The sequence below is a fragment of the Phoxinus phoxinus genome (genome assembly GCF_949152265.1).
Source record: "Phoxinus phoxinus genome assembly, chromosome: 17".
NCBI lineage: Eukaryota > Metazoa > Chordata > Actinopteri > Cypriniformes > Leuciscidae > Phoxinus > Phoxinus phoxinus.
In genome coordinates, this window is record NC_136892.1 from 15,239,877 (window position 1) to 15,260,700 (window position 20,824).

The following is a 20,824-nucleotide window of genomic DNA, read 5'->3' on the forward strand; positions in this document are numbered from 1 at the left end:
AGCTTATCATTCGCTGTGTTTAAAGTTGGAATGAAACAGAAGTTGTGATAGTCTTTCCCCCCCTATTTTGTGACGTACTGTATATCCGAGTGAAATGGCTTCTCGAACAAGCAAAATGTAGGGCGGGTCTTGATTTTGTCCATCGGGAAATGATTGGATGGTTGTGGTCTGTGATTTGACAGGTTGTTCTGCCCTCGTCATCAGTGAAGAGATGTCGCTGCAAGTTTTTTTGGTAAAGATTACAAGGGAATATGAATTGCAAAAATAATGGTGTGCACAGATTTATAATAAATACTGCAATATACCATTAAAAAAACAGGAATTGACCATTTTTGATTTCATGGTGACTTTAAGGGTGACACCTTTTTGAGATCTAGCTCTCTAAGAGGTACAATTTTGTTTGTTTTGTTTTGAAAAAAAAAATCAGACAAGTTCATGACTATTTAATACAGAAGTTACTAACTTCTAAGTTGCAGCTCAGTTTTGTTTTTTGTCTGAAAATGGTGGGTTTCTCATGTCCTTCAGCTGTCGAGGCTGTCGAGCAATTCAGTGGTTTGCTTTCTTTATCTCTGTTAGCTCTGTCTGTGTTTGTGCTCTGCTGACAGAACGGCAAAGGCATTTGGAAATCTGCATTGTGAATTATATATGTTTCTCCTCTGTTGACAATCAACCAGTGGTGCTTTCCCGTACAACAAAGTAACTTGCTGCTGAAGTGCCATAGTACGATGCATCGTGGAATCAACTACTCACGACCATTTCCCGAAATCTTAATGTCGCAAATTTGTCGTTCAACCACGTTGGTTAATGATGTCACGCACATCATGGTGAAGTAGGCCTAACAACTTATTTTAATGAATTCATTTGAGATAAGATTTAACGATTTAACGATAAGATCGAACGATTTGAGATCGAATTAATGCTAGATTTGTTTTTGTTGCTATAAATAATTGGCATCTGAGAAGAATTCTCATTTTCCTGAGGAAATTTATTTTGTTATTTTTCTGTATTTCCAGATTCAAGTCATTGGCTGGAGTGCATGATAAATAAAGTTATTGGGCGCTATCATACACCCCGCGCCATGCGCTACGCAAGTGTTTTTTGCTAGTTTCAACCTGACGCAGTTATCATTTTCACGTCCTGCTTATTTTCAGTTGTTTAAATAGCAAATGCATGTGAGCCCATTTGTGCGCCCATGGGAGTGCTGGTCTGAAAACGAGGTGTGTTCGGGCATATTGTTGGCGCGTTGCTATTTTGAGGCAACTGAAATAGACTGTGCCATTGACCAATAAAAACCTGGTCTAAAGTCAATGGAGCAATTTGTTTTTGTTATTTAAAGGGCACATTAGTAATATGAGCCTATAGGCGGGAGCACAACGCACATACACTTTGCTTATTAAACACACAGGGACGCACAGCAGCACACAAACGTGCCAAATATTAAAAAATAAAAGGATTACGATGTAAAAGATTATTATTGTGTACATAAAGATATGGTGGAATCCGGCTTGTCTCGTAGGTCTGCTTGTTCGCTTTAACCTCGCGGACGAGCAGATACGTTTTCTCTCTGGATAGCAAAATAGCCAATCCGCCATGGCGCGAGCGCAACTGGCTTTAAAGGGAATGGGAGATTAGACTCTGATCGGTTTATTGAACGTTATGCCGAAAACACACCCATTACTCATTAAAAGAATAGGGACAACCCTTTTAAACCATGTGCCAGGTGTGCCGACCTTTTTTCCCGTTTCCCTAGCAAAAGTGGATTCAAACACGCCCTATGTGCACTTCCCAGGTGCGCTGTAGACCATTCGCTTAGATTGTTAAAATAGGGCCCATTGTCTCCCAAAAGAAAGAATCGACTCTGAACTGCCTACACTGGTCGTATGTAATTCAAATCCCATTGCATTCTGTCACTAGAAAAGTAATTTGCATAATGCCCGTCTATGTTGTACGTTGTCTGCCCGCAAACAACTTGTCCAACCCTTAAACACGTAATTTTACTGACGACTGCTTTTCAAATCTCGGAGTTCAATGTGGGATTTGCAAAACACTTGCTCTTGAAAGATGGGTCAGTACTCAGTTTATTTAGACCATCTTGCTCCTCAGAATCACAACCTGTTAATCATATTTCTACAGAGTAGCTTTGTTTATTGTGTAAGTTTCCGGCTAACCGGATAACTCACATTATTACTGTCTTACTAAAATACTTCTGCTAGGCAACTGTGGGCCACTATTACATAAAACTGTCTATTAATACAGACTGTCTGTCGTTCCACACAACTTTGCGATGCTGTTTGCGAATGTTCATTGGAACTATGGTTTCGGGAAACACCAACTAGTTGAACTATATGCTGATGATAACGACGGAACATGCGACCATAGTTGGCTAACGATGCTTTCTGGAAACACACCCCATGAAGGTTTCTGTCCTAGAGTGATATTATGTCTCAATTGACCCTTCGCAGGGAGCTTGATTGACCGGTGATCTGATCAATCATACTTCGCCATCCGCCATTTTGTCCGACAAAGCAGTCAGGAGAGTTAGTAGATTAACATGGAAGGATTTGAACTTGAAAAACGGAATGTACTGACGCCTCTCCGCAGTTAAAACAACATTCCTTCTTACGTTCATTCATGTTTATTTGATGCTATAAATAAGCTAGAAGGAAGAGATGATTGGTTCACGAGCAGCTTTAACTGATGCTCTACATCGATCTGTCATGACACATTAAAGAGCCACAAAACAGTATTTATTGTTTAAATTTCTTAACAAAAATGACCAAACTTGAAAGGTGAGACTTTGTTTAATATGTTTAATATCAAAAGTAACCGAAAAGTAACCTGTTGTCAGTGTCCTCTCTGCTCCGTGATGTATTTTTCACTGCGTGAGAACATGGTGTGGCGCGAGAGCTGCGTAGCTTGTCGGACATAACGACAGTAACTAAGGGGGGCGGGTTTTTGCGAACGGTCAATTGATTTCTGATAAATATCTCAGCAGAATGAAGTGCATTTAAGTCTTTTTGAATAATATGCACTTAATATGTTTTCATTTATTCTAGATTAAAATAAAATAATTAAAGCTGATGATTCTGTTACACCAAAACAAGTTGTATAAACTCATTGAAATAGAGGAAAATGAACAGAGAGACCACTAATCACTCAAATGGTGATTCGAAACATAAGTTTTACAGTAAAACATAATCAAACCACCACCACCAAACGTGACATTGCAAGTTCTTTCTGTTTCATATTTTTTTAATGATTAAATGATTACAATTCTTGTAGATTTAGCTGTATGTTTGTATACTGTGGTGTTTAAATTTGTTGGCACATTTTACCCACACAGCAGGGTTTTTTTAGTTTTTTTTTTAGGGTTTTTGTTAAATGACTCACTGAAGAGCAAATTTGTACAGTCCTCTAAGTAAATATACTGACACAAGTTCTCTTACAGTCTTTCATTGATGTTCTCTATTTCTCACTGTGCCGTGTAAAAATTAGAAGTAATGAGTAATGCTAAAATGTTATATTTAATGTAGCACAATTGTTTAATATTTAATTGCAGCATAATCATTTTTAATCAGCTTTAAATTGCACTATTTTTGGTCACTATTTAAATGAACAGTATGTGTGTGTAACATGGACTTTTGCATACCAAGAAATATTCAATGAACTGGGTGATTCTCGAAATAGAAGTGCAAACGCAGAAAAGTTCTGTTATTTAGAATTCCCTCTGTTTGCACAGCGGTTTGTGACCCTCGCTTCAAAGCGAGCGTTTGTTTTCGGAGCGGTGAGGGTCTAGAAAAGAAACATCATGAGCTATGCAACAGGTTTTTTGATCTGGTCCAGAAAGATAGAAAAAACCCTGTCAGGGCAGAAGCAAAAGAAAGGTCACATATTGCAGTAATTAGTTTTGGCCAAGAATAATAATTCCTGGATCAGCAAATCTAAATGAGTGGCAGGTATAGCCTTGAAAGAGGGATTTTTTGCTTTCCCATCCCTCCCTCTTCTTGAGCAGGGTCTGGGTGGGGTGTGAAGTGCTTACATGTGAAAGATGTGTGACTCTGATCTATTTAATCTGTTTTGAGGAAGAGATTTAATTCTTTTTGGAATGATCAGAGGGATCCATACACTGTTAAAATGTCAACTTTAATTTTGTCTGACAATCTATTTTTGAATCGTTTAATCTAACAATAACATTAAAAATGAACTTTTATCATTCGATGTGTCATCTGTTATATGTGGATGTTTTTTGCCTGTTGCTACATTTGTGGATTTATTAAAGTGGATTTATTCCTGAACTCTTCCTTGTCGTGCGCTTCCTGTTAGCAGCCCCCCCATGACAATACCAATATGGTGGACGATATATATATCATGCATCCCTATTTAAAATATTAAACCGAAATAACTTGCAATGTCACGTTTGGTGGTGGTTCTACTAACAGCTCCATGTTGTGTTTTAATTATATTTTACTGTAAAAGTTATGTTTCAAGTCACCATTTGAGTGATTAGTGGTCTCTGTGAAGTTTCCTCTATTTCAATGAGTTCATACAACTTGTTTTGGTGCAAGCTTTTCAGTTTGCTCAACAAACTGATACACAAACTAATACCCTATTCGGACGGGACTAGTTTTCTAAGCAATGCTTGAGTTACAGTTCTTCTTATCACCCGACATTTGTGATTTTATTTACCGATTCGGACGGCATTAACATCAGTGTTTTTTAGAGAGGTGGGAGTGTGTGTGTTTTCTAGACGTGGTCATATGCTGTGTTTGCTTGCATTACATATTGAATTACTTATTGATATAACTTTAATTTATTATTAATTCCCTATTCAAATAAATGTATAGATGTGGCTGTTCATAATAAACCCACATAAGTGAGCAGATATAGACAAATATCTTACCAGACACTGATATTGAGCAGTCTTTGCAGTTTCCACAATTTGGCTCTATATTAATTAGTTTTATATTGTATTTGCATTAATTTTATTTAGGGCTTGTGAAAGTTTTATTGTATGTCACTATTATGAAATGTTAATGCAAAATGCAAGCTTATTGAATTTGTGTAATGTGTATATTCTGTTCTGTTCTGTTATGTTATGTTTTTGTTTTTTCGTTTTTACTCTGTTCCTGTTTCCCTGAGTTCCTAGTTTCCCTGGCTGTTAAAATAGTTATATATATCACTTCGGCTACTTGGTTGACACAACTTCTTTTGTTTTACGCACTTGAGAACCGACTGGCTCGCTCATACAATTCCTTTTGATGGTTAAAATAGTTTCCACACACACCTGTTCTGTTTCTCTTCGATTACGTTCACTATATTTAAGCCCTGAGTGACCTTAGTTCTGTGTCCGGTATTGTCAATGTTTTACTTGGTTATGTTATTCAGTCTTACTAGTTATCTCCAACTTATTTCCTTTTTGATATATCATTAAAAACTCTTTTGTTTGTCTCCTTCGTCGTGCGTATCGTTATAGCCACCGTGACAATTTGGATCCACAAGTTAAAACATTATTATTTTTGAGTTCAGAGAACTTATTATATTATGTTTAACTTTAATTGTAAAGTTGATACAACAGTTTTTCCATAAGTTGAGTATACTCAAGCAGTAAAAGTCCAGTAGTATTAAGATCTCTTCTTTTTCTCCCTTCTTCTTTCCTAAATTATCTGCCTTATATATATATATATATATTTAGAGACTTGAAAGATAGAGAGGTACACATGCACAGTACAACCTCACACCAACATATCCTCACATAATCACATCTAAAACCAAACTTTCTTGTTCGATTGTTTTGATGGTCTGTTTCAGACTTGTTTTGTATGCTGTCTTTTTTATATCTTGTCTTAAGTCAAGTCAAGTCATCTTCATTTATATAGCGCTTTTAACAATGTAGATTGTTTCAAAGCTGCTTTACAGAGATAAACTTATAATTTAAGGTAACAGATTGTTTTGGCTTTATAGCGGTTCTTGAATAATGTTATTTTCCAGCTAAAGTTCGTTTTGATTCATTCACTTCCGTCGAAAGGATAATTTGTTATTAAATTAGGGGCCGCTAAGACGACACCGTTTTCTCTAAACAGACTTTAAACGCGAACCTGTGAGAAACGCTGATGGCGCTCACGTGCGCATCAAGGATTAATTCTATAGTTATGTGCGTTTGAATATATGTGCGCATGTTTGTAATTCTCTACAAACCAAGCCTAAACAAACTACTTGTCCTGCCTATAAATTTGATACAGAATATTATTTTATTTTATCACTACGGGGTAGATACGCGAATTTTCCACAATGCTTTATCTGTAGAATGATAAAGGGATCCTCCATAGGGAGAGACTAGTTGGCACTTCAGCACTTCGTTGTCATCGGGTCCAGGCGAAGGTCCTTCGTCAGATCTGGATACGGCCTGGATCCGGCAGGCTGCGGGAAAACCTCTGTATAAACAAAGACACTAAAATTAGCGTAGATGCCATTCTTTTTATGATGTAACGAGTACATCAGGATTTAAGGGAATAGTTCCCAGTTCTGGCTGACCTAATCTATGCAGCCTAACATTGAGTTATAGAAGTCTATAATGCATTATGTGAATGCTGTGAGTGTGTCTGCTTCCCGGACAATGGTAGGAAGACTATTCCAAAGTTTTGGTGCTAAATAGGAAAAGGATCTACCGCCAGCAGTCGACTTTGATATTCTAGGTATTATTAACTGGCCGGAATTTTGCGATCGCAATAGACGTGAAGGACTATAATGCGTTAAGAGCTCACTCAAGTACTGCGGAGCTAAACCATTTAGCGCTTTGTAAGTAATCAGCAATATTTTAAAATTGATACGATGTTTAATAGGCAGCCAATGCAGTGTTGACTGAACGGGGCTAATATGGTCATACTTCCTGGTTCTGGTAAGAACTCGAGCTGCTGCGTTTTGAACTAGATGTAGTTTGTTTATTAAGCGTGCAGGGCAGCCACCCAGTAGAGCATTACAATAATCTAGCCTTGAGGTCACGAACGCATGAACTAATTGTTCCGCATTTGTCAATGAGAGCATATGGTGTAATTTAGATATATTTTTAAGATGGAAAAATGCGGTTTTACAGATACTAGACACATGACTTTCAAATGAAAGATTGTTATCAAAGAGCACACCCAGGTTCCTACTATGGTCTTACTATGTCCTGTCCTAGAAGCTAATATAACAATCCATTCTGTTTAAGTGTTTCTACTATATTGTCCAGTAATGTGAGCAGAGCTGCCCAGTTCTTTATTCTCAAAGTGCAATCTAATAAAATCTGTGTCTTATGATTACATCGTAGAGTGAGTCTTGTGTATGTCACAGTTTTACTAAAATAGCTTCAGGTGGTTTTGATCGAACCGGATCTGCCAGAATTCAACTGACAAGACAAGACAGTGCAATGAGGAAATGTATCGTGAGGATAGAATCTAAAGTTGACTGCCAACAAGCAGTGCATCATTTTTTACTCACTTTGAACATAAAAAGTATTGAAATTAACAGACACGCAGTCACTTTAAAATGAGAAAAAGCTAATTTTAGAAAAATAGAATAAATGACTGGCAATTAAAACTGGTGGGAGTTCACTTTTATAGTGTTTAAACCAGTCAGAAAATCTTAGATGTGAATTTATTTTTTAAATAAATATTATGTTAATTACATTTATTTTTAAATAATTATTAAATATTTTTTATTAACAAAAAAAAATGTTTTTCCCCCCTGGGCTCTTTGAGACCCTAAACATAAGTAATGGTTATTTTTTGGACTTGTTATTGAATGCTATTTATGATGAGTTCCCATAGGATTGTAAAAACTATGTTTTCATAGTTTGAGTTTCTTAAGAGAACCCCAAAGAGAACACAAGTACTAAATCACCAGTAAATGTTAATCAGAATTTTAAAACCAGCATCTCACTGTACATTTCAGGTCTGGGAATTCAGGTTTCCTTCTTAAAATTAATAGTGAGACATGTCCACACCTAAAGACAACCATTATAAATGATGTAGTAGCATTGTTGAAGTACATTTTTTTTTATTCCAGGACATTCTAAATGTGTTGTTTCTCTTTAGGGGGTTTCTTGTTTCCTGTGTTTGTCAGGCCATTCATAACACTGCAGCTATTGTTCACCATACACAGATTTGGAAGAGCAGTACCATAAGAAATCAATTCAGGTCATACCCCTTTTCTTTGCTTGTTTATTGCATTAAACCTTCAGGATATCATGTTTAGCATTTTGGCAAGGTTTCTTCAACAAACAGCCAAAGAAATCCGATGTCCAACAGCTGAGACCTCCTGATGGATTCAGGTCAAATGGACTGAATGAAATGGCCAGGAACTCCTAGTAACATGCTTAGAAAATAAATGCAAAGAAAAGTTTTTTATAAACAATTGCGCGTGTATTCAGGCCATCCGATGTACAGTATGTGCAATGGGGTCCAAAGGTCTAAGCCTGCTAGTGATTGTCATCTTCTGCAAACATGTTTCTGGTCACTGATGATCCTGTCCTTCTCCTGAATCTCTGTGCAGGTATGGAGCACCTGGTGAAGGAGCTGAGCTTGCTTCTCAAGCTGCTGGAGAACGAGAGCGTGAGTTCAGCCACCGCAGAGAAGATGAGCGTGGTCAGGAACTTGGTCAAACAGCTGCAGCCATCTGGTGAGACTGCAGCAAATACATAACAGCTGAGCTGAACCTATTGGCCACGACCCTGCTGAAGGGATTCACATATTAATAATTATTATAGCAATGTAAAGAAATTTCAGGCCGCAAAGTTACTCTGAAGAAAAGGACAATTTAATAAAATAGTTATCCTAAAAAATTATAGGAATAAAGTGTATAATGTGATTGATTTTTTATGTTAAGTTTTATGTAAAAATGTATGTATAAAGTGTAAATCACACTTGTAAAGTTGCAAAATTATTTATTCATTTATAGTGAATGGATCTGACTTCATATACATGAACACGTCTCTCTATGGAAATGGTACCAGCTTTGTTGAATCATTGTTTGAAGAATTTGGTGAGTTCATGATTTTTTTCCCAGTTTTTAATTATGAGTTTTGCAAACCTAAAACATTGTAATATATAAATACTTGTAGTAGGTGCTGCAAAAAATTGCATTTTCCTAGCGTTTTTTATAAATTGCTTCTGTTCTGTTTTGATGTTTGTTCTCAGATTGTGATCTGCAAGATCTCAGGGACTCGCCTGAAGAGATGAAAGATGTGGAGCAGGAGGAGGCGTCCAAACACTTGCCCACAAAATCGGTACCTGAATATGTAACAAATGCAAAAACATACACTACCGTTAAAATGAAATACTTCTATTCGACAAGGGACTTTCTGTCCGTCAAACTCTTGTCACTTGACAGTTTCCACAAAAGTATTAAGCTGCACAACAGTTTTCAACATTGGTAATAATAAGAAATGTTTCTTAAGCAGCAAATCAGTGATTTCTTAAGGTGATACTTGATCATGTGATACTGACGACCGGAGTAATGATGCTGTAAATTCAGCTTTACCATTACAGGAATATTACTGTTTTTGCTGTATTTCATTCTAATAAATGAAGCCTTTCAAAAACATTAATAATCATTCCGACCATGAACAGTAGCGTATTCCTTCTCTTAAAGCAGATAAAATTATTTAAAAAATAAATATAAAAATAAGTTCGCTTTTCACAATCAGTAAATGCGAGAATCATTAAAATAAAATTGTATTATTATTTTTTTTACAAAAAACATAAGTATTTCTGTTACGTAATGCTGGTTAGTAACACAACGACGGAGAATTTAATATAGTCTGACACTCAGGAGAATACAGGAACAGGAATAATAAACACTAACATGCAGCGTTAACAATGTAATTGTTATCGTGAGTAATCAACATGAAGCAGAACAGGTGCAGGAACTAATTAATAACCAAGGAAACTAACTAGGGAACGCAGGACACAGGCAAAACCGGGAACATAGCACTGACTGAAAATGAAGCTAAACATAACCCTTTAATTTAAGCATGCACAATTGAATTGAATAATTATTGGTTTTGTTTTGTCAGAGTCCCACAGACACACCTCCTCCCCTTCCTACCACACCTCCTCCTGATGATTACTATGAAGAAGCCGTCCCGCTCGGACCGGGCACAGCGCCCCAGTATATATCTACGCGCAGTAAGTGCGAACACATTCAAGCCTAAGACGGCACAATAACAGCCAGTTCTGAAACCTAACACAGTATACTTATTCACCAGACAACTCCAGCCCTCCAAATTCAATAGAGGATGCTTATTATGAAGACGCTGACAACAATTACCCGACAACTCGTCTGAACGGGGCCAGCAAAAACTCCTGTAAGGAACCTGTGCTGGTTTTCATGTTTGTGCATATCAAAATGTTCTGTATTTGTGTGGAGTTTCAATAGGTGTTAATGTCAACAGACAATGATTCAGATGCACTCAGCAGTTCTTATGAGTCCTACGATGAAGAGGATGAGGAAGCTAAAAGCAGAGAAAGGACGCACCCGTGGCCCTCAGAGGAGAGTCCACTGGGCCAAATGAAAGACTGCCGCAAATGCGCCTTCCTGCTGCGCAAGAAACGCTTCGGTCAGTGGGCTAAGCAGCTGACGATCATCCGAGAGAACAGACTTCAGGTGAATCACACATCGGAAACATCTGGTCGATAGAAATGTATTTTTAAGTTGCCGAGCTCTAAACTTGCCATTTTTTTTCTCCGCAGTGCTTCAAGAATCCGAAAGATCGCTCTCCACACATTGATCTGCCCCTGAATCTCTGCAATGTCATCTATGTGCCTAAAGATGGACGCCGCAAGAAGGACGAGCTTCGTTTCTCCATGCCGGGAGGAGAGGCTCTAGTGCTGGCTGTGCAGAGCAAAGAACAGGCAGAGAGCTGGCTCAAGGTGCTTCACCGCGAAATATAACACTTTATAATGGCTATTTACAAATTATATAAATGAATGCATTGTCTTAGAATATTGATTTGATTTGAAATTATTATTATTATTAATTATGTGAGAGAAAGTCATGAAACATGCACAGATAAAGTAGGAAATCATGATTTCTAGGCATGAGAAGTTATTGAAATTAATGATATCATGGAAACGCCATGGAAATGTTACGTTTTTTAACAGTTATTTTAGTATTATTTGCATTCTTTATAGTATTTATTAATAGTTCTAATGTATTTTTTTATATATTCAGTTTTCATTTTTATTTTATTTTAAGTTTTAATCATTTTGTTATGAGCTTTTGACATGTTTATTAGTTGTTGTTTTTTTTAGCTTTAATTTATTTTTATTTCATTTTTAATACTTCAGCTTCAGCTTATTTTATTTCAGTATTAGGCTGCAACATTTCTCATTTTCATTAAAGTTTTTCATCTAATATTTAGATTTTATTTTATTTCGGCTTTATTTCAATTTATGAAAATAATTTTTAGTCGTTTTAGATGTCATTTTTGTTAATAGGTACTGATGCTCTGCTCTAAAATACTTCTTTGGCTACAAATTAGTCTTTGAAAGTGTAATATATATGAAATTATTTAAAAAAATTAAGAAGAAATGCCATGAAATTTCATGAAAAAAGTCATGGAAATTCATTAGTCAAAAGGTATGGGAACTCTGGAAGTCATTTTCCTCTGACCAAAGCTTTGACCAAATAATAATCAATGATAAATCACACAAAAACAGGTAATTGTATAGCATTCATCGCTTCAATACTCTGACTTGCTGTTTTCTATTGTTTTCCTTCAGTGTCAGAAACAAGCTCCCACAGTTTTCAGACTGTGATCATAGATCATATTAAAAGGTGTCATGAATTGAGAAATCAAACTTTCCTTGAACTTTTGACATGTAAGAGAAAGAGGTCATTGTTCTATAAAAACATCCTGTAAGTTTCAGCTACGGAAAAAAAACAAGCTACGGAAACGACTCGTTTCGGATTTTGTCACATTATGATGTAAAAGTGGGACGAAAGACCGCCTCTGCAGAATCAAATCAAAGCTTACTTCTTCATCACTGCGGGTTTGGCCCCGCCCACTGGTGCATTACATGATACTGGATCACTGGACTAAAAATAGCATTACATTCCAAAGGATCCTAATGCTAGGAAAAGTGGTTATTTTTTTTGGAAAAATCAATTATGTGAATGTCTGAGTTGAACCTCTTTTGTTTGTTCGGGACATTTCACTGTGGATTCTTTGGTAAATCAGTCGCATTTCTGTGCTGGCTTTGCAAAAAAAAAGGGGTAGAAAATTATTATTTCTAATTTATGACCATTTTTTATGTCAAAACCATACTAACATTATAAATGGACCTCAGGAAACGTTATAAAATTTAAAAAAAAATGCAGTTCTTGACCTCTTTAAATAACCTGGTTCGATCAAATATGACTCTCCTCTTTTAAAACTCTGTAGGTCATTCAGGAAGTGAGTAACCTGGCAAACAACATTAATGGAAAAGAGATCTCGTCTTCTCCGATGATACTGCGAAAACTAGAGCTGGATAAAGTGAGTCTGTACGGATTACTAGCATCCAGTAGCCTCTAAACACCTAAGCTATAATGATTACAATGTTGAAATGAACACAACCAGTGTGCTGGTCCCTATAATCATTCCGTCTGTTTCCTGGTTCCTACAGATGATGTCACCAGATAAACATACTTCTGATTCCGACAGCGCAGCCAATGGCGACGTTACCCGCGAGATCTGTGAGAACGGTATGGACATAAACGATGAGCTTCTTTGAGTTTGCATACTGAATGCTTTTGGGGTCAGGGTCGGTTTTCCAGGTGCAGCACGTTTCCTCTTGTTAGTTTTGTGATGTCACTCTGAAACAATGGCATTAGGAACTCAGGAAGGATGTAGCCACTCTCTGCAGTACTTCCTGTGTCTTTGATGTGTCCTGAAGTTTGTCCCTTTCAGTATGTCACATCCTTTGTGTGATTTTTTTTTTGGGGGGGGGTTATATTGGCATATACATTATTGACTCTGCGTCTGTAGCTGTTCTGATTCTGAATTCACTGTAACCATTGGGGCTTACTGCTTTATTTATCGAAATTGGCCTATATTGAAAACAATGCTTACTCATTTCCTTTATTTTTATCTGCCAAAAATTAAAAAAATTATTGATATCATCCATAGTTTTTTAAATCATCTCATTATAAAACTAAAGGTGCACAGATGTTAACACACACCCATAGTTTTGTTATGTTCAATTCTTTTAGCGTTAGAGATGATGGATCCTGATTTAAAGCATGCATAAAAACACTTGAAAACTCAATGTTGCAAGCAACAGCCATACACTTAAATACTGTTTTTTTTTGGTAAAAAAAAACATAGGAATTTTCATAAGTAGAATCCAAACATGTGTTTCGTGTCTTGTCCTTGCACTATATGCATCCTCTTATGATGCTTCCTGTGCTTTTTCCTGTAGGAAAGGGCAAGAAAGGGACATTCTCTGAGCTGACTGGATCTATGAGTCGAGCTGCTGGCAGGAAGATCAACCGCATCATCAGTTTCTCCAAGATAAAGAAGCCGCCTCTGCCGGGCGAAACCAACACGCTTTCCCACCTGGATGACAATCCCCGTTGTGGTGAGGAGACATACATCCCTTTGCGATTAGCTGTTGCTCTTTTTCATCTGTTGAGGCTTTCCTGCAAGTCCCTGATGGATTTGTCTCTTCCTAGGTTACTTGAATGTCCTGGTGAATCAGTGTTGGAAGGAGCGCTGGTGTTGTGTGAGGAATGGGACTCTATATTTCCATAAGGACAGAGGGGATATTCACACCCATGTTAGCTCTTTAGCCCTCCATGGTGTAGACGTCTTCCCCGGGCTTGGGCCCAAACATCCTTTTGCCTTCCGTATCATGCGAGCGAGCACAGAAGTGGCCGCCCTGGAGGTAATAAAATGGATCTCTGTTGAATTTGAAGGTCTTTTATTTAAAAAAATATGGGTAATTGTGTAATGTAATGAACCTCAGGCGAGCTGTTCTGTGGAGATGGGCCGCTGGCTGGGGGTTTTGTTGGCTGAGGCAGGCAGTGTCACCACCCCTGAGGCACTGCATTATGACTATGTGGATGTGGACACCATCAGCAGCATCCAGAACGCAGCACGACACTCTTTTCTGTGAGGAGAATTGAGTATATTTAGCCTGTTTGTTGGGATGTTATAGTCAGAAATTCACTATATAGTAGACTTTATTGTATTTGTATGCTAATTCTATTAAATTTGCATGCCTTAGGTGGGCGACCTCTTCCAGCAGCACATCCACAGACCCACGGACTTACGACGAAGTTCCCTATGAAAGCGTGTTGGTAAGGTGTTAAGATTAAACCTTTTTTTTATTTTGTGTTGTTTGGTTAAGAGCCTCTCAGCAACAACTATTCCATTTTAAAATAAATGTGGTTCTTTTGAGTTTTCTCATCATCAAAGAATGAATGGAAATGTTTACAAGAACATATTAAGCAGTTTTCAACATTGATAATAAGAAGAAATGTTTCTTGAGCAGTAAATCAGCATATACGTAAGAATATTTCTGAAGGATCATGTGACACTGAAGTCTGGAGTAATGATGCTGAAAATTCAGCTTTGAACACAGGAATAAATTACATTTTAAATAGAAAACAATTATTAGGGTAATAATAATAAAGCACCGAAGGTGCGGAGGTGCCTATTGAAATCATTGGCGTTCTAATTATTTTTCTTTGTTCTTCTTCCGCTCTGGCAGCCCATAGAATCGCTTGCGGGAAAGTTATGAAATTTGACACACAGATCGAGGATAGTCTGAACTGTCACCATAGCACCACCTACTTCTAGCGCCACCTACTGGCCCAGATATACGCTTAGAACTTCTAAACGGTTTGTCCAAAAATCATAAAAGTGGTCTCGTTAGATTCATGATTCATGTTAGATTCATGTTTTATGAACGCATGAAGATATCGTTACGAAACTTGGTATGGGTCATCAGTACGATGCCCTGAATGAGCCTAAGAAGTTTCTAGCCAGTTTCTAGTGGTAAAATTAATTCAATAATTAAGTAATACAAGGATTTGAAAATTAACTCTGGGTGTGGTTTTCACATGAGTCATCTTCTTATTTTCCTGAATCCTTGCCGAATCAAACGATACCAAACATGCTAGGTTTCGCCTCACGTTGTGTAGCGTTGTGATTTAGTGCTTATTGGCAAAAAATATTTGCTGATATCTTTGAAACCGTTAGACCAATCGAGACGAAACCACCGTAGGAAGTTTGGAAACATAGGTCGTCAGCTGCTTGTAAATGCTCATATGACAAAATATTAATAGTAAGTGGTAAGAAAATGCGAACAAAGTCAGATGTGGGTATTTTTTTATGTGTTTATACATGTCTATAACTCCCAAAAGAAATGAGATAGTTTCACCTAATTTGACACACACATGTATGGGCTCACTCTGAGGACACATAAAAAATTGTGGGATTGTACCTCTTGTTGGCGCTATAATAGAACAAAACATGAAATTGCAATTGACTTCAATACAGTATTATGATATAAAATGCAATACTTTATGAACGCATTAGTGTACCGTTACGAAACTCGGTATGAGTCATTGGCACCATGCCTCAAAAAGTTTTGGGGTATCGCCACCTTTTGGTAAAAAAGTTATAACAAAATTTTAAAAAAAGGCTAATAACTTTTGAATAAATTTGCCTATTGTAATGACACTTGACTTAATAGGTTCCTTGGGTTATGCCAAGAACATAGATACCAATTTTGCCATAGTCAGCCAAACTTCCTGTCCGCCATCTTTATTTTCTTTTAAAACCTACTTTTTCGTAGTAGTTTCGTACTTCTCCTAGACCGTTTGTCCGATTTTCACCAAAATCAAATCGCATCATCTAAAGTTATGGATTTCGTGTCTATAGATGAAAACGTTTTTGTATACCGCAGCAGCAAAGTTGAGGCATGATGCCAAAATGACTATTCAGGCAACTCTGACTATCTCTGCAATGCCGTGACATATTGACACCAAACTTTGTATGTCATTGTCACCTCACTCTGACCACATCACATACATTTTGTAATTGTGCCACCTATTGGTCGAAAGTGATAATCCATTAAATCATATATTAAGTTACTGTTATTCAGCTATTCTGATTATCCCAGCCATGTTAGCATGTCTTATCGTCTTCTTGCGCATTTGGCCCCGATAATTGCTGCTTGCAGCTATATTTTTAAATTGTAATAATATTTCACAATATCCACAGTTTTTAATCAAATAAATGTAGCCTTGGTGAGAAAAGACTTCATTCACAAACATGTGTTAATGATCAAAGAGAATAACTCATAGTATTTGCTGTGTGGGAGGTTATATATGACTATTGAAAAGCATGTTTCGGCCCATATGGGTGTTGTTTCTGCAGTTCAGCTAGAATAACCACAGTTCTCTCAGAGTTTTAGTTAATTTTTATGGACTAAGCAGCAACAACCACTTCTTTCTTTGTTGGGTGGTAATGTTGTGCAACTGTCTTTGTTATGTCTAGTCAGCTACAAATCTTCTGTCATTGTAAGCATGTTCCTTTATAAAAAGGAACTTCTTTAGGAAATCCTTAAATAAGCACATTGTGTAATGCCTAAATAAATACTATCATACTGGAAGCCAAGAAGTTTGATTGTTTAAATAAAGGTACTTAAAGGTTGTTTTCGCACAAACTGTAATTATTATCCCCTCTTTTCCAAAAGCAGGTCGACGAGAATCAGTCTAAACTGAAGCGTTATTCCTCTATGTCCAGTGTGGATACATCCACGGGTGACACACAGATCACAGTGAAGCGACACGGTTCCTGTAAGTTTCTTTTCATTGGAAATACACTTCTTTGGTTGACCTTTGAGTATCATCTATACAAACGCAATCATTGCCTCATTTTACTGATTAAATTCTCTTGAATTGCCATTTATGACCAATTCGGTCTTGTTTTTGTGTTGTAGCTGTGAATCACTACGGTAAATATGGAAAGACGAGGGCGGAAGAAGATGCACGACAGTATCTCAATGAGAAAGAGCAGCTAGAGAAAGAAAAAGAAGAAATCAGGAAGAGCCTGCTGACACTGCGCTCAGAAAAGAGGGTGGTGAAGGAAGGGCTGAAAAACACAACAGGTGACCGACTCGAGGAATGAAAGAGAATTGACTTGTCCGAGTGTTAATGCATAACATGTAGGGGTTTGTAACCATTTTTACAGTATTTGGCGCCACCTGTTGACAATATCTTCAAGTTACATGAGCTGTTCATTTAATGTGCCCTTATTATGCTATTTTAAATACTCTTATTTTTGTTTTGGAGGTCTCCTACAAGTTTACATGCATCCAAGATCAAAAAGCACTTGAATTTTCTCACAGTATACATTGCAGCATTACCTTTTTTCTCAGTGTCTGAAACAGTTCGATAAAGGATTCAGTCTCTCTAAACCCCACCTTTCTGAGAGCTACTCTGCTCTGATTGGTCAGATGGCCCAGTCTGTTGTGATTGGTCTACCGCTTACAGCACTGCTGCATTCGAAATCGCATACTTCCCTATTATATAGTAGGAGAAAAACAGTATTTGACAAAAATAAGTATTTCCGAATTCACAGTACTCATAAAAGAGTAGGCAAAAAGTGGATGACCTACTTCTTCCGGCGAATTTATGAAGTTTGCATATGACTGACACTTAACTATCTCATGAGGCCACAGGAGAGGATTTGTGAATGGTAATGAAGCGACGCAGCTGACGCTGGTTGGTCACATGATAATGACAACATGGCGAATGTAGGACTGTATGTCCAGATTACAGTCTACTACACACATTCATACTATAGAGAACTTACTTTTTAGCGGTTGCAAAGTAATTACTTATTCAAAATAAGTGAAAAAAATGTAGTGTATGCAACACTGCTTTGAACTCCCATATTTAATAAAAAGGCAATGTTTCGACCCTGCTGGGTCTTCTTCAGGCAAATGGTGGACACATTTGATGAAGGGATATATATAGGCCTAACAATCAACTGACCCACTCTGTGATTTCAATTACTTTGATTAGGTCTAAAAAAGCTCAATAGCCTCACACATTGCTCAATTGACCCTTCGCAGGGAGCTTGATTGACAGGTGATCTGACCAATCATACTTCGCCATCCGCCATTTTGTCCGACAAAGCAGTCAGGAGAGTTAGTAGATTAACATGGGAGGATTTGAACTTGAAAAACGGAGTGTACTGACGCCTTTCCGCGGTTAAAACAACATTCCTTCTTACGTTCATTCATGTTTATTTGATGCTATAATTTATAGCTATAGCCTATAAATGAACTAGAAGGAAGAGATGATCGGTTCACGAGCAGCTTTAACTGATGCTCTACAGCGATCTGTCACGACACATTAAAGAGCCACAAAACGGTATTTATTGTTTAAATTTCTTTTAAGAAATGACCAAATTTGAAAGGTGAGACTTTGTTTAATATCAAAAGTAACCGAAAAGTAACCTGGTCTGTCCTGTCTGTCAGCGTATTGTCAGTGTCCTCTCTGCTCCGCAATGTATTTTTCACTGCGTGAGTACATGGTGTGTGTGAGAGCGGCATAGCTTGTCGGATATAGCGACAGTATCTAAGGGGGCGGGTCTTTGCGAACGGTCAATTAAGAGAACACTTACATACACATTTACAAACTTATATCTTAAAAGGGGGCTTTTTGAATTTCAATATCCCAAAAGAGAACATAACATTGCTATCCACAGAAAAAAAAGAAAAGTAAAAAGAACACCTTTTTTTTCACTTTAGTAGTTCCATTTGTCCTGCACCTGCCAGAAGGTGGGAAGTGCACACAATTACTTAAACATTTCAGATGCAGCCCATGTGTCAGAAACAAAACGCACATTACCACATCTGAATTTCAGCTCTGGAGGCTTCCTCTGTGCTTGTATATACAGTGATACGAGCAGTAACGATGGTGTAGGTTTTATCGTATCAATTCGAGCCCTAGTCCTTACCCTTTGGAAGTGCATGCAAAGGAAGTGCATTTCGGCCACATGAACCAGACTCTTTTAGGCCTCATCTAACTACAGTGTTTGAGAGCGGGTCAAAGCAGACATTCGCGGAAGCCAGTGAAGTCCATCGGCTGGCAATACACAAATTTGTTACAGACCTAAGTAGGTTTGTGCGGAAAGTAAGGCTGGAATTACTGACGACTCGTTTCAGGCAGTTCAGAATCAGTTCTTTTGGGAGACAAATAACTCTATTTGTCGTACACTTTTTTTTCTTTGAAACTTTGCAGACCTTTTACATTTACAAACAGCTATATACTGTTACACACGACATGGAGGGTAATATCCGAAAAGCATAATAGGGGCACTTTAATGTAATATGTTTTGCTCATATGCAACAGATAAACAGCAGAAAGCCATGGAGCAGCATCTGGCCCAGCTGGAGGAAAGCTGCCGTCAGAAGGAAGCTGAGCGAGTGGACCTGGAATTGCGACTCACGGAGGTGAAAGAGAAACTGAAGAAGTCTCTGACCGGAGGAATTCTGGGGGCACCCGTGGAAAGCAAACCCACCATTAAAGTACCTGCATTCTTGACTCTAAATATGCTTTTCCCCTCAAAGTAACCTGAATTTACAATGAAATTCATTTTGTATCTTAATACCTGTAGGTTCCAGTTAAACATAAACATAAAAAGGAACATATTTACAGTGATGCCACTGTGCCGGTCAACTGTGCTTCTGAAATGAAGAAACGTCCCCCGTCCATCTATGCGTCCAACAAAGGAAATGTCATGCAGAAAGCCAAGGTATATGATTGAACCAATCTCTAACAGTATATCGATTAAATTAAGCATTCAAAACTGATGCTTGAGATGGTTAAAAGTGTAAATAATAATATGTTTAATTCTGTTCTTCTAAATTTTATTTTATATTTAGGAATGGGAGTCAAAGAAAGGGATGTAATTATAGCGCTGTCATCAAGAGAGGATCTGTGGCTTTATGGTTCCAATGTGTTAAGTGAAAGGAAAGATTTCATCTATGATCATCCTGGCTGTCCACTACACTACACTGATGCACAGGACAGTTGACCATATATTTGATGAAAGTCTGTATGTGTGAATGTTATGTGAATGTAAAAATGAATGTTAAATAAAAAATTGCATGAAGATGACAATGATAAGGGAATGTGAAGGAAACAAAGTGTTTTATAAACATATATTTGTTTAATATAAAAGTTAAAATAGGCGTCTGAATTCTGTGAAATTGTTTCATTTCACTTCTTACTGTATAATGCCACAGGATACTGATGTGGTCTTCCTGCTGATTTCTTTGTGCAGTCCTGGGATACAGTGTTAATATCTCCCTCTTTTATATGTTATGTGAACTGAGTTCAAAGGATTTCCCCTTTTTTTAATACTAGGGCACTTAATTTACCAGATTTATTTATTTCTACTTTGTACATAAATAATCATTGTTTTTTTTCCCCTCTGCAATATCTTGGTTACTGTAATAAATGTGTTTTCAGAAATGGCTTTGTTGGAGTTCTGTTTATAGAAGCAAATGTCTTTTTTAAATTGAATTGTGGATTACACTGAAATAACATCTAAAACAGGCTTTGCTTCTGAAATGGAGAAAAAGGCGTTTGGGTTACCAGCATTAATTCATCAATAATTTATCAATCAGATCCAGGGTTGTCAACTGGGGGTCTATGGATTGCGTTTTCCTTAAAAATACATTCTACATCCATTTATCAATGTGGTTAATGTGGAGTGTTAATATAATTAATGCAATTAATAATTAGTTTTATCATAAAATTGACCATTTTATATTAGGGC

The 20,824-nt window shown here is 37.3% G+C and overlaps 1 protein-coding gene across 2 annotated transcripts in view; it reads left to right on the forward strand.

Annotated features, from left to right (window-relative positions):
- Window positions 1–20,521, forward strand: part of afap1l1b (actin filament associated protein 1-like 1b) — a 28,386-nt gene extending 7,865 nt beyond the window's left edge. Inside the window, exons 2-19 of one of the 2 annotated variants that reach the window (XM_079587232.1) lie at window positions 8,530–8,655; window positions 8,935–9,018; window positions 9,174–9,262; window positions 10,052–10,163; window positions 10,244–10,342; window positions 10,430–10,641; window positions 10,728–10,907; window positions 12,422–12,514; window positions 12,645–12,723; window positions 13,440–13,598; window positions 13,693–13,904; window positions 13,986–14,131; window positions 14,247–14,319; window positions 16,725–16,827; window positions 16,971–17,138; window positions 19,393–19,568; window positions 19,658–19,795; window positions 19,926–20,521. In XM_079587232.1, the coding sequence (XP_079443358.1) occupies window positions 8,530–8,655; window positions 8,935–9,018; window positions 9,174–9,262; window positions 10,052–10,163; window positions 10,244–10,342; window positions 10,430–10,641; window positions 10,728–10,907; window positions 12,422–12,514; window positions 12,645–12,723; window positions 13,440–13,598; window positions 13,693–13,904; window positions 13,986–14,131; window positions 14,247–14,319; window positions 16,725–16,827; window positions 16,971–17,138; window positions 19,393–19,568; window positions 19,658–19,795; window positions 19,926–19,952 (2,276 nt within the window). In that variant the 3' untranslated portion in view covers window positions 19,953–20,521. The remainder of the gene's footprint in view (window positions 1–8,529; window positions 8,656–8,934; window positions 9,019–9,173; window positions 9,263–10,051; window positions 10,164–10,243; window positions 10,343–10,429; window positions 10,642–10,727; window positions 10,908–12,421; window positions 12,515–12,644; window positions 12,724–13,439; window positions 13,599–13,692; window positions 13,905–13,985; window positions 14,132–14,246; window positions 14,320–16,724; window positions 16,828–16,970; window positions 17,139–19,392; window positions 19,569–19,657; window positions 19,796–19,925) is intronic. The other variant, XM_079587233.1, reaches the window with a different exon arrangement.
- The last annotated feature ends 303 nt before the right edge of the window (window positions 20,522–20,824 follow it).